The sequence below is a fragment of the Podarcis cretensis genome (assembly GCF_951804945.1).
Source record: "Podarcis cretensis genome assembly, chromosome: 7".
Lineage (NCBI taxonomy): Eukaryota > Metazoa > Chordata > Lepidosauria > Squamata > Lacertidae > Podarcis > Podarcis cretensis.
In genome coordinates, this window is record NC_137176.1 from 61,096,357 (window position 1) to 61,121,847 (window position 25,491).

General features: G+C 40.2%; 1 protein-coding gene and 1 long non-coding RNA gene across 4 annotated transcripts; one reads left to right on the forward strand and one right to left on the reverse strand.

Annotated features, from left to right (window-relative positions):
* Positions 1 to 667: 667 nt before the first annotated feature.
* On the reverse strand, positions 668 to 25,491 carry UBE2W (ubiquitin conjugating enzyme E2 W). 3 transcript variants are annotated; one of them, XM_079983213.1, is made up of 7 exons: positions 19,158 to 19,231; positions 18,761 to 18,860; positions 14,531 to 14,622; positions 12,785 to 12,887; positions 9,095 to 9,250; positions 7,776 to 7,851; positions 668 to 6,033 (listed from the first exon to the last, which is right to left on the reverse strand). In XM_079983213.1, exons 1-7 carry the CDS (start codon positions 19,214 to 19,216, stop codon positions 6,020 to 6,022), a joined length of 600 nt encoding a protein of 199 aa, XP_079839339.1. In that variant the 5' UTR covers positions 19,217 to 19,231; the 3' UTR covers positions 668 to 6,019. The 3 variants fall into 3 exon arrangements, with proteins under 3 accessions (XP_079839339.1, XP_079839340.1, XP_079839341.1); XM_079983214.1 differs by lacking the exons at positions 18,761 to 18,860; positions 19,158 to 19,231 and adding an exon at positions 25,330 to 25,491; XM_079983215.1 differs by lacking the exons at positions 18,761 to 18,860; positions 19,158 to 19,231 and adding an exon at positions 16,654 to 16,673.
* LOC307219763 lies at positions 2,033 to 11,930 on the forward strand. Its single transcript, XR_013840522.1, has 3 exons — positions 2,033 to 2,167; positions 4,780 to 4,849; positions 11,676 to 11,930. It is a non-coding gene; the product is annotated as an uncharacterized lncRNA (long non-coding RNA).

A 25,491-nucleotide genomic window follows, 5' to 3' on the forward strand; every position in this document is an offset into this window, starting at 1 on the left:
TTGATTTCAGTGGGCATGCCTTCCTCCTCATTTTTCAATTCATTGTAGATTTGTCCTATTTGATAGCATTGTGTTTATAAAATAAAGAGCTTTAATTCCATATTTAACTTGCTTCAGTACTCTTGCCCAGCCATACTTTCAGATAGCAACACTGTAATTTCAATTCTGTGACTTTTTTCCTGAAGAAAACACCTCCCTTGTTTTTCTGTCACTGCTATAATTCCTGGTCTTCCAGACTTACTTGCTGAACCACACAGCTGAGAAGCATTTAGTGGACAGAGAGAAGCCTGATAACATGGGTCCAGTTGCAGGCATTAGGGCGTCATTCTCAGTAAACATATTTCTTAGGCAGACTTGTGGCATACATTATCACTAAAAGCCTAAAAACAATGTAAGAATATGAAAGGTTATAATCCAACTTGTTGCCTTTGCTGTGTATCTCCTTCAATAAAGAGAACAGGTCCTAGGAAAATAACAAATATGGACTCTAACAAGGAACATCTTTTTAGTACAGCAAATGATTGCATAGATATCTGCATACCTGCACAGATGTAGACAATTTATGGGCTTTTGTTGACATGAACTATATCCTTATTCCTGAACAAAATTGGAGTTCTTAGTATTGAAGTTGTCATCCTTGTAATTGGCACCTAGACAGAATTGGTGCTCTGTTTGAAAAAGTACTTTATTGAGGAATAGGAATGTTTCAAACACAGATAATTTTATACATAAAGAAACAGACTACATTTCAATAAATTAGTTCAATTGTTCTACTTGCAGAAAATATCACAACTGAGTTGACCTTCTAAAGAAAGGATTTTTCAGTGCAACTTCACAATTTACACTGCAAACCTAGCCCCACGTATCTGAGTGCAAGCTGCGTTGAAATCAGTAAGACTTGCTTCTGAGTAGACATGGTTAAGATTACACTGCAATTCTACACATAGTTACTTAGGGGGTAAGTTCTATTGAACTCGATGGGACACCATTCTGAGTATGCATGAATGGGATTGCACTTCGTAAAACATCATTGACAATAGCCTAATTATCTCTTCCTTTCTCCAGTTTTACGTTCAAAAACATTCCTAAAGGTTTTGAAGAACAATGTTTTCATGGCATGAATTTTGAACTGTTTTATTATTGACCAGAACAGACAAGCAATTTTACAGTTCTACTGCTTAACTGCTGCTTTTCTGCAAGTATACCCACAGGGCATTCAGCACATTAATGAAGCCAGCACTACACAAGACCACCAATTAAAGTGAAATCATTTGCTCACCACCTCATGCTTTTTAACCCCCACAAAAGATGTGTGTCCTCCTGCAGTTTTAAGGAACACACACAATTCAAAAGGTATTTGTTACTTCAGACACGTTATTCTCAATAATTCAGTCTACATGCATGCTGACCCTCAGATGCAAATTGAGATTCTATTTCTCTTGAATTGTAAACTGTTCCAAGTTCTCTTTAACTTGAAGAGACACTTCTTTAAAAAATATATGAGTTGATGTACTTAAAAAGAAGTTGAAAGGAAGATTCAAGCGGATTAACTTCATTGAAAGGGCTTGCAGGCGTTTTAAAACTGCAAGAACCAAAGTTCAGATAAAAGGTACACCACAGGTTGTATGAAAGGCATGGCGTCCAGGAAGATGTCAGTATAGTTAAGAAGCAGAGTCTGTCAAGGATGCTATAAAAGAAAGTCTTCATTGGAAGGAATGATAATGTAGGGCAAAGCCAGGGCTGGGTGCACAGATTTTGGCAAAATACATACAAGTTGACAGGCAAGTAGGGAAAAGGAATCTCAGGAACATATTGTTTAAAAACATTAAGAAAGAAAACAACTCATTTAAATGTATCAGAATCAGGAAATTAGCTAGGGAGTTGTTTGGATCTTAGAGGGCAAGGGGGGTAGGGATAGGTTGAGAGGTAATACAGAAAAACTGAACAAAGTATTTGCATCTTCACTGCAGAAGTGGAAAGGTGGATACTATATATGGACAGGTTTCTTTTCCTGAGGAGTGAGTGAATCTGAAGGACGGAGTCAAAGGTGCCAAGAGAAGCTGAAGGAGTTACTGACGAGTTAATGATTAGCAAATCTCCGAGTCTGCATATCATACAGGAAGAGATCCAGGAAATAACTGAATAGTTATTTTGATGTCTGTTCCAGGTAAATTTGGGTAACGTATTTTTAAAGCTAAAATTAGTAAACATATATAAGTACAGTCTTGCTGCAGAATAAGGATGGCTTCTGTAAAGGAAAGGCATGCCTTACCAATATGACAGATTTCTTATGAATCCCAAAAAGCATGTGAATAGGGTAGAATTCCAATGTGAAGTTAGCAGTGATTGAGTAGAATTTCTAAGTAAATTTAGCAGTGACAGGATAAGAAGGCAAGTCCTTGTATGGATTGGCATCTGCTGTGCTGGTATAGAGCAGGAAGCAGAGAGGAACAGACAGTTTTCACAATGAAAGGTTAGAAGTGATGTCCCGAGATGATTTGTATTGACACAAATGGTTTTAAAATAAGTCCTCTGGAGATAGGGATGAATAGTGAGATGGCCAAGCTTTCTGATCACATCAAATTATTCCACGTGATAAAATGAAAATAGATTGTGAGGAGCTCTAAAAGGACTTCTCCAAACTGGGAGAACGGGCATAACATAGCAAATGCAATTCAATATGAGTGCACATTGGGTCAAGAGCTCCTAACTTCACCCATGTGTGCAGCAACTGTTAAAAATGCAAATTCCATGCTAAGGAGTTTCAGGAAAGAGATATGAAAAATTTAAAATTCAGTATTACTTATATAAAATCTATGGTTCAACCACATTTAGAATAGTGTGAACTGTTTTGGTCAGCTGATTTCAAAAAGAGCAACCCAAAGCTGGGGAAAGGGAAGCCAAATGATCAGAGGCTGGAGCACCTTTCCCAAAATAGAAAGCTTAAGTGTCTGTGTCATTTAAGTTTAGGGCAAAAAAAGCTGATTAGCAGGGAGAAAATAATAATAATAATAATACCCCACCCATTTGATGGGTTGCAGCCAATATGTGTGCAGATAAAATGGGTAGAGATAAGCTTTTTTCTCCCACTTCCATAACGCACAAGGTTATCCAATGGTATAGATTAGCAGAACATACACAGTACATATTAATTCATGGAATTTGCTGCCATAATATATGGAGATGACCAGCAGCTAAGATAACTTTGAAAGATGTTTAGACAAGTTAGCGGAGGATAGGACTGTCAATTTCTACTAGTCATAATGGAATATGCTACCTCCAGGTTTGAAGACAGCAAGTCACCAGCTGAAAGATGCTGGGGCTGCAGCACTAGATGTGGGTTATTGCCTTCACATCCTGCTTGCTGGCTTCCCAGAAGCATCTGGTTGGCTAATGCAGGAGGTGGGATGCTGGATTACATGAGCCTTTGGTCTGATCCTGCAGGTCAATTCTTATGAAACAATTTTCATTGCTGAAGCAAGTAATTTCATCCAACACAAAAGCAAGAAGAACTCCATTGTTAATATGAAGTCTTATGTTTGTGATTGCCTATTCCTGATTTAAATTACGATTAATAGTATTTTTAGATAACAATCAAGTTCTTTGAACACAGCAGTAGCGTAAAAACACCCAGATACTTAATTTTTTGTTTAGGAATTTGTATTTAATCCATACTGTGATATTTATATAAATGAAAATATGTGCATGGATTGTTTTTAAGAATGGACATTAACATCCTTTTCAACAATTATGCTGTAACATAATCCACAGTGTGGGAACAATTACATTAGTCTTTTAGATGGACAAAGTAATCTAAAGTTTCAGATCTATGAAGGTGTTCCTTCACTGTGGATTAAGAGAACAGATTGACATGATTAATTATGTAAATCTGCTTTACGGAAGAAAAAAACACAGTTTTCCAACACAGTTTTCCAACATTCCTTAGGTGATTTATGCAAATATGAAGATGCTGATTAAATATTCAGTGGTTACTGCTCATGCATACTATCAGTATGTATACATCTCTTAATGGATTGTTATAAATTAATTTACAAGTAAAAATATAGGAGAAAATTATAAAGAGATATACACCTTCCAATCCCTCAGTATTTTTTTTTTTTGGCTTGAACAGAAATTGAAGAGTGATACTTCTCATTTTTTAAAGGAGGACTATGAACATCTACATACAAGTTTATACCCACAGCATCTATTCACTTTTGATTAAGAAGCCAATAAAGTTTCCCTCAAAATAGAAAACATAACAATTTCTTGTTTAAAACAGCCCTACCAAATTGATAGTTTGTAATTCAGTGCCAATACAGAACACTTATTTTCTTCCATTTGAATTGTACCCACCCCTGAGTTTAATGATTATATTTGTTTTAAATATTAGAGAAGATACAGTAGTATGTACATATCTATAAAAATTGTAAGTTACAACACAGCAGTAAAAAAAAACGCTAGAATATCTTCAGCCAATCCTAGTAGGTTCTTTTAAGCTAAGCTGACCTGGTTCTTACTTTAAAAATCAAGTAAGAGTTGTACTCAATTCAGACATTCATTCATTTATTGACTACTAGGTTTGATTTTCTTTTTAGTGCAATAAGGCAACATTAAAAAGAGCTTTGAAATAGAAAGTTTGCATATGTGTAAAGGTAGTAAGTTTATAAAAGACACATCAGTGCTTCCTAAAAAGACAGCCTAGATGCAGTATCATAAAATTACACAGAGGTGAAGAACAATTCACTATTGTTTAACAATTGTTTTTCTATATAAAAGGTAAATCTAGTTGTAGGCAGATCTTTGAAGGAGAAAACCTGGAAAAATTGCTATGGCTGTATGGGACAAGGTAAGAAAAATATACTTTTGTCTAAACTTAAATAAAAAGATCCACACTTTTTTGTCAAAACAGTTCGTCTCTGTCCAAAATGTATTTCTTCCTTTATAGTACAGGATTAGAAGACAAGATAAATGTTTACAAGGTAAAGAAATAATTTACAAGAAAATATCTTCTGACAGCTTTTCCGTGAAAATATTGTTTTGTAACATTCAAATATGACATACAACACAACAAAAGAAACAGTGAACTCAAACAAAAATATTCAAACGTATAAATACATGAAATATTGTGTAGGCAACAGGGCTCATGCTGAAGGCTAGTATGAAATAACAGTGTGCAATCTACTTGGAAAACAGCTCTAGTGTACATATTAACAAAGCCCAATCATGGACTGCAGCAAATTCAGTTTTGTCACTGCCGTCTGTTCCCATTTTCAGAACAAAGTTTGCCTTGATTAAATCACCCCTACTCTATTTTATTCATACCTTTGTTTCAGAAATATAATACACACACAAAAGGTATCCATTTTACCATAGGGCTATAACATAGTACGTACCTCTCTGCTGATATAACTTTGGGGGGGGGGGATTCATTGTGAAAACATTGAGAGTTCAGTAAATATGCAATGATCTTATTAGTTCTTTAGGTAAGCATGTTTCAACTCACGCTGCTAGTTTTATGATCACAGTGCACAGAATCCAAATCTAAACAATTAGGTGGCTTTCAAAGTAAAGATAGGTTACTTTATAATCCCGATATACTTACAAACTTTTTATAGGCCCTATCATGCACCTAACTTTTCTTGTGACAGGGGTATAAGTTTCCTGATACAATCTTTTGCCGGCAATGGGTACACCAAAAACCGTCAATAAATTCTTATTATTGCACAATACATGAAGACCTGGAATTCTCCCAAAAATTTTAAAGATTGAATTCTGACATTTTCTAACACCTGCATTAATACTGTATGACTAAGAAAAGCACATCAGTAGCATGGACTGAACCAGCGATCAACATGCGCCCAGGATGCACACCAGTAAAAATGCAGTCAAGGGAAGTAGTCTTCATTGCCTATTTGTCACTTCCAGTCAGAGGTTAAAAGTTCAAAGACTGAATGATCAAAGTGCTCATTTTCTCAGTAGGACTATCTTCTGTTAGGAGTATCACAAAATGGTGGCATCAACAAGTGTCATCTTTAAAGCAAAACAAAAACAAAATTATGTACTAAACATATATTGATGTCCAAATCTACAAAGTTATTTAAGGCCAAAATATCACCTACCAGCACATATGGTAACAAGATCAACATATACTGATTTGCTTGTTCGATAAAGAACCCTGGGAAATTATGAAAAACTACAGATTCTGGAAAGACAGACGACATAATCTGAACCAATGTATTGCTTTGTTCTGTTTAAATAAATTAAGGCTGATATGCAAAGAACTATGAACCAAAGCAGATTTTAGGCTTGCTTTTCCTCAAACAACAGTTCCTCCCTCTATCATTGCCATGGGACCTAGATTTTCAAGGAAAAAAGGTTAAGAATTCCACTAGGTTCTGCTCTTGATCCCATACAAGTCCAGCCACAGCAGATATTATTATCTCTGATAAGATGCTCTGAAACCTTTTCTCTCATTACCCTCCTGGCTTGCACAGTGAGGAAGGAGATTTTGAAGCAGCACATGGGGAGAGGAAAGGGAATTGCATAAGTGGAAGTCCTCGTGCAGTTGGATACAGTCCAATGTACAGTGGTGCCTCGCAAGACGAAAAGAATCCGTTCCGCGATTCTCTTCGTCTAGCGGTTTTTTCGTCTTGCGAAGCAAGCCCATTGACGGCTTAGCGGATTAGCGCTATTAGCGGCTTTTAGCGGCTTATCAGCTTAGCGGATAAGCAGATAAGCGCTTAGCGGCTTAGAAAAAGGGGGGGGAGGGAAAAAAGTCGGAAAAACTCGCAAGACATTTCGTCTTGCGAAGCAAGCCCATAGGGAAATTCGTTTTGCGAAGCGCCTCCAAAACAGAAAACCCTTTCGTCTAGCGGGTTTTTCGTCTTGCGAGGCATTCGTCTTGCGGGGCACCACTGTATGTGGTACCCATATATATCATGACCAGCAACTCCTTACATACACCTAAAATAAAGGGGGACTCTTTGTATGTTTCGCAACTTGGCTGGGGACTGGGAGGGTTCTAGTGTTACGGCCTTGTTGAGTTGGTTCCAAACTGGCCATTCCACAGACAGAAGGCCTGTTGCACTTTGCAGAAGGGACAGAGATCCAGCAGAAGCTCCCTGCTGGTGGAAGGGGGGGAGGAACTAATTATTGCCAATTTCCCCTTCCTGCTGCAGTGTAGCCATGCAGTCTCTCATGTTATTCCAGAGGATACCCCAACCCCCAGATTTTCAGGAGGCACAGGAAAGCAGAAATTAGTAGAAACTGCCTCGCCTCCTTGCTTCCTCTGGTAAAAGCAGAATTCCACCAGTTAGCTGCAGCCCAGATCCAATTCAATTTCTGTGGATATCAGAGGCTTATTTTTACATAGGATACATGGGTGGCCTTCAATGAAATTTTACTCAGAGCAGACCCATTGGAATTAATGAACATGACTAAGTTTTAACCGATCTACTCTGAGTAAAACTCAATTGAAGACCACCCAGGATACAAAGTGCTGCCTTATACCAAATATGATAATACTGTGTCCACTCACTGCCAGCAGTTTTCCACAATCTCAGGCATAGGTTTTTTCTAACTAAACCTGTTACTAGTGCAGCAAAGGATTGAACCTGGGGCTTTCAACATAGCATGCAAGTGCTCTACCATTAAGCTATCACTCTTCCTCACATACAGTATTGTGTTCAGCAAAGCAAATCTAACCACTGTTATTCCCAGGAACTTCAAATGCTCTTAGATGCATTGCTTATTTCTTCAAGGTCAATACATACCATGATACCACCATTTTGTTTTCTTTGGATTCTTGTTACATGTTCTTACATAAAATGAATTATCAGGTGGTCGTCTCTGCAATAAAGGCCCATCAAATCAGTATATTTCTGATATACAGTATAAGATTATACATACAAGCAAAAAAGGCATTAATAGCAATGATAAGCAAACTTGACATTTAGGAGCTTTCTTCTTCTCCAACTCTTGCCAGCTTGAAAAGTCAAAATACCCTCTGATCATGCTGCAAACTTAATGGTTTTGAAGCAGAAAGGGTTATTTTACCTATGCAATAAAGATTCAGTGGAATAAAAGTGAACTTGAGATGCATGATAATCATGTAGGCTCTTGTCTTTGACTGTTTGCACATAATAATTTTTTTAAACTTTCAAGGTGCTATAATTTATGTTTGCTGAAATAAACTAACATAGGTTAGCATTCTAGCATTTGTCTGAATAGACACCAAATTATTATTCAATAAAATGTTTGCATACCTCACAGTGCAATAATCTACACACATTTACTCAGAAGTAAATCTCCCTGAGTTAAATGGGGCTTTTAATCCCAAGTAAGTGCACTGGAGAGGGGACGCAGGTGGCGCTGTGGGTTAAAGCCTCAGCGCCTAGGACTTGCCGATCGAAAGGTCGGCGGTTCGAATCCCTGCGGCGGGGTGCGCTCCCGCTGCTCGGTCCCAGCGCCTGCCAACCTAGCAGTTCGAAAGCACCTCTGGGTGCAAGTAGATAAATAGGGACCGCTTACCAGCGGGAAGGTAAACGGCGTTTCCGTGTGCGGCTCTGGCTCGCCAGAGCAGCGATGTCACGCTGGCCACGTGACCCGGAAGTGTCTCCGGACAGCGCTGGCCCCTGGCCTCTTAAGTGAGATGGGCGCACAACCCCAGAGTCTGTCAAGACTGGCCCGTACGGGCAGGGGTACCTTTACCTTTACCTTTAAGTGCACTGGAGAGCAGACTAAGTGCATTCTGCTATATTCTGACACTCCTTTTTGTTACATGAACTAATTCAGTAACTGAAATTGGTATATACACTATTCAGTCCCAATGTTTGTTATTTACTGCATTAGAAAAGCAATTGCCTTTCTTCTACACAAAACCCTATTATTGCAGTAACAGTTATTCAACAGAAATATTTCCCCCCCAGTAAATATTGACTCATTTGACCTTCAGTTCCAGTATATCACTTAACTTAGAACTACTAAACTATTCCATCACGCTTAGAAAGGGAAAATTAATAAGTATCAATAAAACCTCAGTTTTAGAATGGGAGGTTTTCGTAGTATCACAAGGCTATTTCTAAAGACTTACCTTTTCTTTGCAGCTGGAAAGCATGCTAATAATGCTAAGACAAACTGATTGCACTGAAAGAGCTGGAGACCAGTCTTCTGTTAGAATAGATAAACAGATATGACCATTGCTATAAACATGAGGATGAATGGGAATATTTTCACCAGTAAACATGACCTAAAAATAAAATAAAGAATTAATATATTAGCATTTTATTGACAGTATATATATATATATATCTATATATAACATCAGCTAAGATTTACTTAATTTGAGAGGGAAATTACACAGTTTATATAACTTCCATGTTTTATGACATCAGTTATTGGACCAAAACATAAGCCTTATGAAAAGACATACCGTATTTTTTGCTCTATAACACGCATCTGACCATAACACACACGTAATTTTTAGAGGAGGAAAACAAGAAAAAAAATATTCTAAACAAAACAGTGGATTTATGATTTTTGTGGTTCATGCTGTGGCCACAGACGTGATCTGACAGTGAGTTTGGAGTAGCCCAATGCAAAAATCCTGAGGATCCATGTGGATCCATGCTTTGTAACCACATTTTTGCACCACTGCGGCCCCAGGCAACAGTGGGTGCGTGATTTTTTTGGTGCAAGATGTAGCCATGGACATGCTATGTGATCTGATGGTGAATTTGGGGTGACCCAGTGCAAAAATCCTGAGGATCCATGTGGATCCGTGCTTTGTAACCACGTTTTAAGTGGGGAGGGAAGGAAAAGCACTCAAGGGACAAGGAGCACAAGTGAGATGTGTGGAGAAGGATGCTGCTAATAATGCAGAAGAGGGGTTTAAGGGGAGAAGGCTCCTCTCCTCTCCCGCTTTGCTCCTTTAAAGAAGCAGGCTCTCTGTCCCTCTCTCCTCCCCACTCAGCAGCTCTTCTCCTGCTTTGCTGTTTCAAAGCGAGCCACGGAGGAGGGAAGGAAGGGGAACCATGGATCCTCTGCTCACGACTGCAGCAGATCCCCCCCGCCACCCGTAGGCATTCCCTCCATAACACGCACAGACATTTCCCCTTACTTTCTAGGAGGAAAAAAGTGAGTGTTGTGGTGCAAAAAATACGGTAATTTCAACCAAACTAAATAATCCATACTCATTATTCCTTTTCCAATTTTGGAAAAAAGCATAAATTACATCCTACTATCTTGTAATATGTCGGTTTTAAAGTCTATCACTTGGTCATCCACTATGTAATAAATGGAATTTCTCTTCTTCTTTTCCATATAGAATAATTCCTAAGGTATGATTTCAGATCTTCCTTTTATTCCATGCACACAACACAGATTTTACTATTTATTTATTTTGCCCAAGATAAGGATATTGTTTAATTATCAAACTGGTTGACCACTTGTTACATAATAAGGTGTCCAATCAATTTACATCATATTTCAATACATGAGCAAAAGTAAAAATACATTATAACAGCAACACATTCACATAAAAGCACATGCTATTCATGAAAAATACACAAAGCTTCTCACCCTCAGTAACAAAAGCAGAAAACTGTGGCAGCACACTAATAGTGAATAACGTCATCATGGTCTAAGAAAAAAAGGTACTGTAGTATTTTACCTAGCACCAAAAAGATGTCAACGAACATGCCAGGCAGACCTCATTGAAAAGCAGTCCACAAAAGGAAAGTCCCTAACCAGGCCCATGCAGTGGGTTGGGCAGCTGGGTATACATGCCCTAGTCCAGTGTTTCCCAACCTTGTGCCTCCAGCTGTTTTTGGACTACAATTCCCATCATCCCTTGCCACTGGTCTTGCTAGTCAGGGATGATGGGAGTTGTAGTTCAAAAACAGCTGGAGGCACAAGGTTGGGAAACACTGCCCTAGTCCTCAGAGGGCTAAACTGGCTTTTTTCTGAGTTTATAAGTTTATTCTAATGTAAATACAGTTATGTCACAGAATATGTGCAGCATTTTTTAGGTTTCAGTGAAAAACAGCTAGCCATGTTACATATAAACTTTAATCCAGTTAGCAAGCCATTTTTATGTCACGGCCATGAAGGCAAATCTCTGAGTGCTAAGAATGATGCATAGAGATAAGGCATGGTTCACAGTCAATTGCTGGAACAAGGAATGGCACTCAAAATGTCAATATTATTTGCCATGGTGGATAATCAGGTGCTCAATTTATGACTAAACTATTCTTATTGCTTGGGAGACAAAGAACAAACAAGTGAAATCTTCAATGATACATTGGGCAACAAATATTAGTCATAATGTAGAAATGGATGTACAGGAACGTTTATGGAATGTGGATATAAAATTTACAGCATGTTATAGTTCAAGAGAAAACTATATGAAACTGCTATATAGATAGTACCTAACACATAGTAAATTGGCAAAAATGTATAAATCAAAATCGAATATGTGTTGAAAATGTAAAGAGAAAGTTGGTACCTTTTTCATATGTGGATGGTACCTTGTAATAAGGTTAAAGCTTACTGAGAGATGTTATGTAATTAACTGAAAAAGATAACATTTATTTTAAAAAAAACCCAAAAGCTTTTTTTTGAAATTATGGGATCAGAACTATCTAAACCGTATATAAATTTATTTATGTATGCAGCCACAGCTGCAAGAATGTTATGTGCCCAAAAATGGAAGGAAGAAGAGGTCTTGACATGAGAATAATGAATACAGAAGTTAATGGACTACGGAGAAATGGCGAACCTACCAGGAGAATAAGAAATCAAGTTAACTTTTTTTTTTTTTTTTTTTAGAAAGGAATGGAAATGGTTTATTGAGTATTTACAAACAAACTGTAAATAGATTAACACATTGGCAGGATTAATGTAAAAACCTGCAGTTTCAAAATATATATGGGAATAGATATATAAAATAATATGTTGAGATAATTTGGAGTATGCAGGAAGATGAAAAGAAATGTAAAGAACCACAGAAAGAGGGGGTAGTGAGTTGGAGTTTGAAATGTTAAAATTATGATTGAATAATTGCAGGTGGCGCTGTGGGTTAAAGCCTCAGCGCCTAGGACTTGCCGATCGAAAGGTCGGCGGTTCGAATCCCTGCGGCGGGGTGCGCTCCCGCTGCTCGGTCCCAGCGCCTGCCAACCTAGCAGTTCGAAAGCACCTCCGGGTGCAAGTAGATAAATAGGGACCGCTTACCAGCGGGAAGGTAAACGGCGTTTCCGTGTGCGGCTCTGGCTCGCCAGAGCAGCGATGTCACGCTGGCCACGTGACCCGGAAGTGTCTTCGGACAGCGCTGGCCCCTGGCCTCTTAAGTGAGATGGGCGCACAACCCCAGAGTCTGTCAAGACTGGCCCGTACGGGCAGGGGTACCTTTACCTTTACCTAATTGTTGTTATATACTGTATATAAATGAAAATTATAAATAAAAACAAAACAGCACTTACTGCCAGAAAAAAAAATATTCTTATTGCTCTCTGAAGAGATAACACAATGTGTGATATCCAATTGTAAGCACCCCACTTATGCACAGAGGCCTTCCCCTTCCCCACTTCAGCATCCCATGTAGTGCCAAAATCTGCTCCACAGGATTGGGGAACCCTCCAGAACAGGAGGAGAGAAGAAGGGAAATTCCACAATATCTGCTGGAGTGGCAATGACTTTCACCCAATGAGCTGTAATCAATGTATAATCAACTTTTGCTACACAAGTGGTTTAAAATTGAAACTAAATATATGATAGTGTAAGTTACCTGAGGAGAGTCAAATGGATACCGACTACTGAATTTAAATAGCAGCTGAAATTTCTCCCCTTCATATAATGTTCCAGGAGCACCTTCCATGTCTACAATCCATCTTTGGAAATAAAATAAATTACACAACACAGAGACAAAAATTAGTAACTAAATATATAGTGGAGGCTTTGAGTTCTAGTTTGCAAGCATCTGTTTCCTAACTGAAAAGGGTGCTTCTTTTAATCTCATAGTGGCAAAAAGCAACTTTCAATGTTGATGAAGGTCTAATGCTTACAGAAAAAATCTTTAAAAGTCCCATTGCATAAGCTAATCCTTGGCGATGTTTAAAGGAAGTCTCTGAATTGTACATTCAGTCTACCACCACCTGCCAGCAGAACTGTGCCTGATATCAAATTTGGACTATAACCCTTTCAAATTTCTAATAACAAATAATATTAGCTATTTCAAAGTGGGAGGGGTAAACTGCAATTCTAGCAAGACCTGCTTTTGTTTAAATTGTGAATATAAATTGTAAATTACTGTCCTGATGTACTTTTGACAAAAATTATGAATACATTCATAATTAATCAAGAGCAATTAAGATTTAACTTTATTGAAAGTTAGAGGCAATAGCAAGAAATCTTTTGTGATGCCAACCCCAAAACCTGAACTTCTTATTTCATGAAAAGAAAAAGGCTGAAGGGTTCTCAATATTCACAAAACTACCAGAACCACATACCATTCTTTTCTATAAAAAGGGATGCCCTTGTAAATCATGTCTCCAAGTGAGCAATGTTTGTACCTAAATCACTTGAAGCTGACAGCACCAGCCAGTCACCCATGCATTGCTGAAAGCAGTTCCTAATTCAGTTGTGTAAACTATGTGTACAGTTCTGAATATTGGACACCTTGATGCTATACTGACAACTGTGTCCACAGCTCCCTTCAAATAAGTCAACAAACATGAACACAAATGTTTATAGAATACAGAACAATTGTCCATAGGTTTTTTGCCCTTTCACTTTATAATTATTTCAGTACCTCACATGACAAGGTAGAAGAAAGAAAACCTTTAAAATCAGTCTGCATTCCAACTGTGGAGTTTTGTGACTCCATTTAGAATGAACAGCCCCAAAACTAGATAAAAAGCAGAACATTCTTAATTTATTCATTTAAAAATGCCATCTTGGGCATTTTTTATGGAAAGGCAGGATATAAATATAACAAATAAAGAAAACTTCTGTAACTTTACTGCCACCCAACTATTTTGAGAGTAACAGAACAGCTCCTGCTGCTGATTGTGTGAATCCAATACTTACTATAGACTATATCCAATGCTACAGCTCAGCAGGCACGTGAGACTTCTGCAAGCCCAATGAACTTCTTTCTCTCCTGTTTGCTCCCTTTTGTCAAAATCTGCTTCAGAGGGGTTAGGGGACCCTTCAGAGCAGACCTGGGGGCACATGGCCTGAGGAGAGGAAATGCAAATCCCATTGCACCAGGGTAACCCTGTGCAGTAGCACTGGATACAACCCCATATTTACACTATACCATACTTGCAAATATATTTAATATAAATGCATAGGTCAATAACTATGTATAAGTATATTATAACAAGCTTGCAAATATAATTAATGTACATGCATAGGTCAGATATTGTACATCTCACAATTTTTTAAACAATATATTGTTAGGAAAACACAACATCCTGCCCATTTTCAGTTTCACCTAGAAAAGAAATTATGAAAATATAAACACACTGACTGTGTAATTGAATTCTGGACACTCTTTTCATTCAAAGTCATTCCTGGCGGTGGGTCATTCTGTAAAGCCAACAGTTCTTTCTGTAGCCTCTTCTAAAAAAAGAAAGGAGGAAGAGCTTTTTAAATATTTCATAAAGAATATATTCCTTTCAGTTGTAACTGTTTGGTACATATTACTGCTGACCAACAAACAGTATTCCAAAAAGCTTATATGATACATGTCAAAAAATTATAAAAAATATTCATACCATAAAAGACTGACATGTGTCAATGCTAAGCCACTGGTCTAAACTTTTAATTCTGTATGACATTTCTGGAAACATCTTCTGAGAAGTGTAACAACTTATTTTCCTTTGGTACTATTAATTCCATATAGTGGTGTATAGCATTAATATTCAGAGTGATGAGCAGCTTCTTTTTAAAAAAATGTAGCCAAGTAGTCAAGAAATGGAACACAACCTCTGCATCGCCAGTGGAACTTGGGACTTGTATTTCACAAATAGTCACCCATACTGTAAGGAGAAACCACATAAGAAATGGAGGGACTTTCTGCTTTATGGCACAGGGAGGTGGTGTTCACTGAGAGTTTTGAAGGCCCTGAGTGTGCCTAAACTATTAAACTATTGTGGCCTGCATCTGGAGAGTTTCCTTTTTGAACTTCAGTCTCTTCAGAATTCCTTTGTTACAATGAGGGCTAGAGATTTTATTTTAAAATTTATCTCAAGATTTTACTGGGTTTAGAGATTATGCAAAGCAGACTTCCCTTAATATTGGCATTCTGGCTTTGCTTAAAGGTGCAGGAAGCCTAAAACAGGAAGAAAAGGGAAATACTATTAATAGATGCTGCCCTGGATCCTTATCATACTAGGAAGTGGGGGGAATTGAAATCCGAACCACCAACACAGCATGGTTAGGTGGCAATGAAGAGTTTTGCATAGTGATGTTAAAAAAAAAAAAAAAGGTTGCCAACATATTTTATTGTGTTGTTGCTATTTTAATTATTGTTTAATTGAAATTTTGTACTTTTTCTGTTTAAATTAACTGTTGTACTCTTCCCTGGGACTCCAGCATAAAGAGTGCATGAAAATGTACATAATACCTTGTAAATTATACTGCAATCCTAAACCATGTCCTAACTCTAACCATGTCAACTCAAAAGTTTGTCCTATTTAATTCAATGGGGCTTACTACTAGGTAAGTGAAATTAGGGCTGTGCAGCTTAAACCATGGTTTGGATTGTGGTGTTAGTCACTAACTTGCAACTGAAGAACACATAGTCCTTCTGTTCATTTCAGGTGCAGGCTTTTAATGTGGAAAGGAACTGTACATTTTATGTCAACGAAGCAAACATTGGCAGGTTGCTACATTGTAAAAGAAATCCCCAAACATAAGCGGAAGAGGAAGTTTCCACAAATTTACATTGATAATTGGTATTTCTGTTTCTAGAGAACAGTAGCAGCACTAGCAGCAGTCACAAGTTACACACTAGCTGCAGAGACAAGTTTTGTCCTTTACTTATAGGTATTTTTTAAAAAATGCTCAGGCTTCAGTCGTTCCCCAATGCATTCTCTTATTTTATACTGTATCACAGACCTACTCAGGAGTTACAGAAGTAACAAATGACTAATTTGTTTACTTAAAACAAGGGGAAAGAATTCAACCCCACCCTTTTTACACCCAAATTACTAGGTTATTAGCAAAAAGAGAATCTTTAAAGGAAATTAGAAGCAAAATGAATGGATTAGTACAAGTTTCTGTAAAAGTCGAATACAGTATAAAATGATTAGACAGTAACAAATTAGACACAATTATGGCAGCCTTGAAATACAGGGTCAGCAACTATGAAAACAGGAAAGCTGGAAGGTAAAAATTAAGGTTATCCTGGTACATATCATCCCTATCTGTGCCTTCTCATATCTACTACATTCAAAACACTTTATTCAACACACTTTATTAATAAATTTGCTTTACTTTCAAATGCAAAGCAAGGCATGATTTGTTCTCATGTAAGGACACAGTATCCATAGGGAGACAGATCCCTATAGAGCTCAGACTTCTATTTTTACCGCACAGCACACGCACACAGGTATTACTATGGAGAATGGAAGGTCTGCAAATGCCTACCATATCCCACCACCAGCACGGTCACTTGAGAGCACAGTCAAAGTTGAATGGAGATATGTGATATGCACACAGACTTCCTATTCCCTGGACTGCTGAGGTGGGTGTGGGGAGAAAACAGATTCCAGCAAACCTTATAGAGATCTCTTCTCAAAGGCACTGTGTCCTTCTAGACTCAAGGAAATAGATTTTGCCACTGGAATACAATCACAGTTTTATCAAATATTTAACACTAAGCATTTGGCATATATTTAGATCATGTGCTCTAACATGCAACATGAAGATTACATATGCAGAAGTTTTTAAAGCACTCTTTGAAGTGGCAGCATAGTTTAGAACTGTTTTAAATGTGCTTTATAGTTTTTAATAATATAATAATAATAATAATTTTTATTTATACCCCACCCTCCCCAGCTAAAACCGGGCTCAGAGCGGCTTACAAGCAATAATAAAAACAAGTTGAATGATTACAACTTAAAAACAAAATTAAAATACAACATTAAAATATTGAAACATGAAAATATTAAAATGTAGCCTCATCGCAGAAGGAGAAGGAAGGAAAAAAGAAAGAAAGAGAGGGAGGGAGGGAATCAAATTGGCTCCAAGCCAAAGGCCAGGCGGAACAACTCTGTCTTATAGGCCCTGCAGAAAGAAATCAGATCCTGCAGGGCCCTGGTCTCATGAGGCAGAGCGTTCCACCAGGCCGGAGCCAGAGTTGAAAAGGCCCTGGCTCTGGTTGAAGCCAATCTAACTTCCTTAGGACCCGGGACCACTAGGGTGTTTCTATTTATGGACCTTGAGGCTCTCTGTGGGGCATACCGGGAGAGGTGGTCCCGTAGGTACGAGGGTCCTAGGCCGTGAAGGGCTTTAAAGGTCAAAAGAAGCACCTTAAATCTGACCCTGTACTCTACTGGGAGCCAGTGCAGTTTGAAAAGCACTGGGTGAATATGCTCCCATGGCAGAGACCCCGTGAGGAGCCTCGCTGCAGCATTCTGCACCCTCTGGAGTTTCTGGGTCAGCTTCAAGGGCAGCCCCACGTAGAGCGAATTACAGTAGTCAAGCCTGGATATGACCGTCGCATGGATCACTGTGGTGAGTCCCTATCGATTTCATAACAAATGCCCATGTACCTCTTTGAAAGACAATGAAAAGTTACCCTTTCCTGCAGGAAAAACCTTCCATTTAGTTTCAACTCTCCTTTTTCTGGTCAAGTCCCTCAGAGTGAATGATAGCAGGCCAATTTAAAGTCGCCTCAGATGAAAAATTATTGGGCTACAGTTCCCATCTTCCATGACTACTAGCCACGCTAGCAGGTGCTGATGTGAGTTGTACTCCAACACCCTGACACATTTCAGTCTGGCTAGTTCTGAGAACAAGACTGCCTCAGATGCCTAAGTATACAATCTAAGCAAGCAGTTGGTAGTGGGGAGGAATGTATATTTGGCTAGACAGTATCCTTGATGGGATGGTTACTTTTATGTCTTTTTCATTGATATTTCTGGAAGTTTTGCCTGCTGAGGTAGTACAATTACACACACACACACACACACACTGTTTTGTATTATTATCTTGCTTTCATTTTTGTATATTTTATTCTGGAGTTCCACAGTGAGGACATTACTATCAGCACCAGTTGTGCCTACATTTGTAGCAGCCCTGTGAGGAAGGTTTTGAAAACCAGTCCTACTGCAGGACACCAGTGGTGGTGACCTAGAAGTGGACAGCACCAAAGGAGGTTGCCTTTGGGACTGGAAGGCATGCCCATTAAATATGTATTTGGATAGGCAGGGAGACGGGGGATACTGGAGCTGATGGTGTTACTTTTTGCAGAGTCCTAGGCAGATGCAGATACGACAGTGGGAATCGGAAAGGTCAGGTGAAGGGAAGACAAGGCATTGCATGCTCTCTCTCTTTCAAATCCTTCCTTTAACCCTACATTTCCTGGTACACATGACTGCAACTCATCAAGCTTGCAAGTGCTTCTCCTGAAAGCTAGGCTGATGAATGGTAACACTCCTGCCATCAGGATTTAATCCTGGATGAAGATGCTGATTATTACAGAGATAGGTTGGATGATGGTGGTGAGGTTATCCTCTCCCAATTTGCTTACTGAGTTCCACTGAAGGCTTATGAAGCCAAATGGATTCCTGAAGTCCTTTTGGATTTTCCTACTGACATGCCTGGTGGTTCTGTAATGGTCCTGACTGATCCTTGGAATAGAAAAATTACCCATTTATTCCCAAACACTTATTTGTAGAGTTCAGGTATCTCTTTGGTTTCCAAGGAATTGAGAATGTAACAAGAATACAAACATAACAGCCTAATCTGTATTCAGTGGCATCTAATAGAGCAATTCTGGGTGGTGAACCCCCTTACAATTTGTCAAGGAAGGAAACAGAAACTTTGGTGATCCACTGTGACTATTATGCAGATAAAATTACATGCATCCATTCCAAGTTGGACTTCATTTTTCAAACAAAATGGGAGATGTCAGATGCTGTGCATACCTTTCAAACTGTTGGCCAAGATGACATGGACACTCTCCTTGGAGAAGCAAGACCAACATTGTCTATACTTGAACACTGTCCATCTTGTCTGCTTAAAACAGCAAGAGTGTGCATGTTTAGTTGGATTTCAGAAGTACTGTAACCAATATCATTTAGAGGAGTGGCTTCCACATTTATGAAGCAGGCCTCTGGATCAAGGTGTGATTTCACTGGTTACATTGCTCATTGCATCACCTACATCAAACAGGCAGTGGATGCAATCAAGCTTGAAACAGTGAATACATGCTGGGGAAACTTGTGGAAGGAATGCACACACAATTTCAAAGGATTTCCAACCATTGCCATTGGGGTGGAGAACATTGTGCAAGATGGTCAGGCAAATGGGTGGTGGTGGTTTTGTGGACCTCATCCAGGAAGAAGTGGGAGAACTAATTGAGGGTCAAGAGGTATTGACTATTGAAGAGCTAGAGGAACTGGTCAGATCAAGTTCAGAATGTGATGATGAGGATGGCAAGCATAAGCCAGCAATTTTCTCAACTCTTCTAAGTGATAAAGCACACAGATGATCCGACTGCAGAGTTTGACCCTTCCATGGAGCACAGCCTCAAGATCATCCATGGGATTACAGATGCTCTCAAGGAAATGTTTGACAAGCTCAAGACACAACAGCAGCAGCCACCAATCATAATGTTCCTCACAAGGAAACCACCACCAGCAGCGCTAGATGTGGCCATGCAACCCACCTCTGGATCTGAACCACAACCAAGCACTTCTGGCTACCAGTCAACCCCCTGGTCCTAATATCATCTGAAGCATCATCCAGTGACAGAGAGGAGGGGGAAGACTAAGAGCTGCATTCATCCCTCATCGGTAACTGCAACGATGGTATTCTAGGGGTTGTTCCAGCTTTACACAATTTTACTTATACGCAAGATGGCCAGGAATGTAACTTCCACATAAGATGCAGTTCTCCATTATGTTGAAACTCAGAGAACTGTTTAAAATATAGTTTTGAACAAGTCAGAATTTGAAAGCATGGTGTGTTCCTGTCTATTCCACTTATCTTTCTTAACACCACAGTTCACTGAGTCTAGATGTTACAGGAAACTAGTTTGTTTAAAATGAAGTGAAATTTTCTAATATCCTTCTTGTGTGCATGGAAGGGGAGGGCAAGGGAGAGAGGAATGCCTAATGACAAAACAACTCACTCCCATTCTAGGAAAGGTTATGGTTTCTCATTATATCTGAACCAATCCAAAAAGCAATGTGGTTTCACATGTCCAATTACAATGAGTCAGTTCTTGACATATGTTCCAATCCTAAACTGTTTAATCCTAAAATGTGTTCAGAGCAGAGCATAATCTCATAGTGCTACATCATATTATTAGGTGGGTATTTCATGATGCTACATGCATTTCTTATTTTCCTTCAGCTGCATTTCATTTCAGTGTATTATACATACACTGTGTGTGTACATACCACACACACACACACACACAAGCCACATCAGATTTTTTTAAAATAGCACAGTTAAAATTAAGCGAGAATTAGTCACCCTAGGCCATCTAGCAAACTTCATGGCTGAATGGGGATATGTATCAATGTACCATCATGCATCTACTGCACTAAGATTAGCTTACTTCCTGCTTAGACACCACCTTCAATAGCTAGAAGTGGTAAAATAGATTATGAAACACACACAAGTTAAACTGCTGGTTTTTAAATATTCAAACATTATTGTTTTTTATTTGCCTAGTAGGAGACTTGCATGCAACACAAAAGAATAAACAAAAGTTTAGCTCTCTAGGCCAGAGCTTTCCAAACTGTGTGTTGTGACACCTTAGTGTGTCAGCTGCAGTATGTAGGTGTGCTGCACAATGTTCCCCACATTCCTTGGGATTGGAAAGGAATTAGTTTCATCACCAATTTGCTTGTAAAACTGAACTGCTCTGTTGCGAAATGATGCATGTCTAAAAGTGTGTCACCAACATGAAAAGTTAGATAGATAGATAGATTCTTTATTGTCATTACACAAGTGCAACATTGCACAAGTGCAACGAAATTGGATGCCATCCCTTAAAAACAACAAAAGCAAAACAACAACAACAACCAAACAAACCACATTCCAGCCACACCCACACCCACACCCATCAAACTCCCAGGTCACACTATCGAGTTACAGCATTTAAAAAGGCCACAGCTCTTGGATAGAAACTATTTTTCAGTCTATTTGTCCTTGACTTGATGTTTCTATATCTCCTGCCAGAAGGCAGTAGTGCAAACAGACTGTATCCCGGGTGAGATGCATCCTGCAGGATGTTGTTTGCTTTCCTAAGACAACGGGAACCGTACAGTTCTTCCAAAGATGGGAGAGGATGACCAATAATCCTTTGGGCTGTGGTTATGACCTTCTGGAGCACCTTCCTCTTCCTAGCTGTACAACTGGAGAACCAGGCACAAATACAGTATGTGAGAATGCTCTCTATGGAGCCTCGGTAGAAGGACACCAGCAGTCTCTCACTCAGATTGTTCTTCTTTAAAAGTCTGAGGAAATAAATTCTCTGCTGGGCCTTCTTCACCAGAGCAGTGGTATTTGCGCTCCAAGTCATGCCCTGATCGATAGTCACTCCCAAAAACCTGAATTCCGCCACCCTCTCCACCCGTTCCCCTTTGATATACAAGGGCTGAATGTCCGCCTTTTTTTTCCTGTAATCCACCACCAATTCCTTGGTCTTAGCCGTATTAAGAGCCAGATTGTTCTCTCCACACCAAACACAAAGCCGCTCCACCTCGTCCCGATAGGCGGACTCATCCCCTCCTGAAATGAGCCCCACCACCGTAGTGTCATCAGCAAACTTGATGATTTTGTTGCTGGGATAGATGGCTGTACAATCATACGTATAGAGAGTATAGAGCAGGGGACTCAACACACAACCCTGTGGTGAGCCGGTGTTAAGGCTAAGGGCTGTGGACATATGTGACCCCACTCTAACCCTCTGAGAACGTTCTGACAAAAAATCCAAAACCCAGAGACAGGTGGAGTTGGAGAGTCCAATCGCCTCTAGCTTGGACACCAGTCTATGGGGGAGGATAGTGTTAAAAGCAGAGCTAAAATCCACAAACAGCAGCCTCACATAACTCCCCGGCTGCTCCAGATGGGACAGAGCAGCATGGAGAGTGATAGTGATAGCGTCTTCCGTGGATCTATTTGCCCTGTATGCAAACTGGTAGTTGTCAAAAGTTGATGGAAGACAGGAAATTATATGACGGCGCACCAGTTTCTCAAAACACTTCATGATGATTGGAGTCAGTGCAACTGGTCTGTAGTCGTTCAAACTACTGATTGTAGATTTTTTAGGCAGAGGAACAATAGTTGACGACTTCAGGCAGGGTGGGACAATAGACTGGTGTAAGGACTGCTCTAGTTCTGCTCTAGGCAATTAAACTGGTGCAGTGCCATAGAAAATGCAGAATTCTTTTATAAATGTGGCCTCTTTGGGCAATTTCTTGCTACTAAATATCTAGTGCCCCATACTAGATACAGTAGAGAAGACCAAAGTGGCAAGCCCTCTCCTGAGATACAGTATACCCTGGGAAACAGGGAAGTGACACCAATAATTGAATGAATTACACATTTAAATTAAGTATGTCATCAGATGAATTATTCCCTAAGACTGAACGGAATACAAGAGTGTTCAAGACTGCTATACAGACATGAAAGCTGGAAATGATGTTAAATACCTTCACTTGATTCTCTGATCAAATTGCCTAGGGAAATAAGGTATCCCTAGCATATTATCCAAAAGTTTAATCAATACCCCTGACACCACAGTATCCACAATAAGAAACAAGAGCTGAATTTCACAATGCCAGAAAGTTACCAAGAAATTAGAACAAATACAACACAATTTCTATTGTGACTAAAAGTAGTGCACTTTAACGATCACAGAACTGAGAAACTTGCAAGTTCTCATTCTGCAGTGTAAAAGCTAAGGGAAATGTAAAAGAAGCTGAGTGGTAGTGATGGAGTGGGGAGAACTCACAAAAACATTAATGTTCTGTGAATCCAAAAAAGGCTTCATTTAAAAGAACTATTCTCCAACTGCTCCAACGCAGTTTTACAAGTCAAGTTCTTGAAAAAAAATCAGCAAATTTAATCTCCAATCTGGTATTAGTTAAACTGAATATAAATAAGGTTTAGATTTTTGTCTGTCCATCTGTTTGGAACATTAGATGCCTGTTCTGCATGTTTTGTTTAATCTTGCTTCACATAATTTAAAAATATCCTTTGTTCTTTGATATTAAAATATGTAGTTACTGTACTTCTTATATTTTAACATCAATTCAAAATTGAAATCACATACATATCGCCCTATGTTTTATATTTTATGTAGACTGCTCAAAGGTTTTGATGATTAAGCAGTATATAAATCCTTGTTTCTTTGTTTTAAAAAAAGGCGCAACACTGGATGCACTGCTTATTTCAGCTTTCATCCAAAAGCAACAGAAAGCCCAGTGGAACATTAAAAGACATTAGTATTGTAATATGTGTTTTTCACAGGCAGCCCTATTTCATAGGATGATGTACTTGTCTAAGCTGGTCAAGCTTGTAAGTCAACCTCTATGAGTTGTAGAGCCATTGAAGACAATAGGACATGACTGATTTCAATGGGTCTACTCCGAGTACAGTGGTACCTTGGTTTACAAACTTAATCTGTTCCTGAAGTCCGTTCTTAAACCAAAGCATTCTTAAACCAAGGCGTACTTTCCCATAGCAGTGGGGGACTCAATTTACAAATGGAACACACTCAGCAGGAAGTGAAACATGTTCTTATTCCAAGGCAAAGTTCACAAACCAAAACACCTTCTTCCGGGTTCTTAATCCAAGTTGTCCATAAACTAAGCTGTTCTTAAACCAAGGTACCACTGTATAAATTTGTCTACAAAGGGCTGTAGCCCAATACCACCACATGAGGTAATAATGATATAAATAAATGGTGCTGATTTGTTGATTTCGTAGCCTAGCATCTTTCCTAAACTGCTTCTCATGCACCATCACATCAGTAATCCCACAGAGCAGCTCTGTGGTGGGGCGAACTGCGGGACCTTTGGGTGAAGGACAGATCTGAACAGGAGATTTCACACCAAACAAGCTTGCTCTCCTTTTTGAAGTCTGAAGGACAAGGCACAATAGGTGAGAAGGGGGTGGGTGGGGGGCGGAGCGGGAGAGAAAGAGAGAGAGAAACGTCAAAGCATCAGGCAGAGGACGGCGCTACCGTCGCCGCTTTGCTTCCTAAAGCAAAACATACAGTGACTAACGTATGCAATAAAAAAAAAAGGAGAAGGACGTCAGAATGACTTTCCACACTTCCTGACTTTGAGCGACCCTCCTCCTTAAATCATCCCCTCATGGATCGCCCCCCCCCCGCCCGCCCGCCCGCCAAACAACCGCCCCGTATCACCCCTGCCCTGAAAATTACCCTGAAGAAAAGGGAGAAGTTTAAAGGGAAACCCTGAGGTGCGACTAGAGCTGTCACAGCAAAAGCCAGCAAGGCCCATTCAGCTCTCCGGCGCCGGCGCCTCCTCCTGCCTCCCAAGCAGCTGCAGCAGCAGCAGCCCCGGCCAAGCCACCCCGGCCCTAAACCACACCTAAGGGAAGAAGAGCCGGGGGTCACGCACCTGCTGGTTCCTGGTACCGGCCCAACCTGGAGCGCGCGCACCTAGCCCGCCCCCCCCCCACCCGCGACCCCCAATAAATGCCCGGCTGCTTTTGCCCCAGCTGAGGGAAGGGCTTCCCTTCGGCCTCTCCCCAACCCCTCGCTCGGCTCCCAGGCTCCCCTCGCTCCGGCGCCAAGTTCCTCATACGGAGTCCCTCCCGCCGCTCGCCCAGGAAACGCCACAACAGCCGCCGCTTCTTCCTCCTCCTCCTCCTCCTCCCCGGAGCCGCATCCACAGAAACTAAGCAGCGCAGCAGCAGCAGCAGCAGCAGGGGCACGAGAGGAGAGCCGCCCCCGCGCCAACCGCCGCTCTGCCCTCCCTCCCTCCCTCCCTCCTTTCCCCGCCCGCCCCGCCGCCTTCTTTCTGCCCCCCCCGTCCCCCCTCTCTTTCTCCCCCTCTACACCTGGGGACGAAAGGACACGCCGCCCCAGCCTGGCCGCCGCAAGCTGCTCACCTGCATAGACGCCATGATGGATCCGCCTCCCTCCCTCCCTCCCTCCCTCTATCTGAGCCGCCGGCCCGGGCCGGGAGGGAGAGAGAGACAGAGACAGAGGCGGAGAGACGCAGCGCGGCGGCGGCGGCGGCGGCAATAGCGCCGGCACCCTTTCCTCGCCTC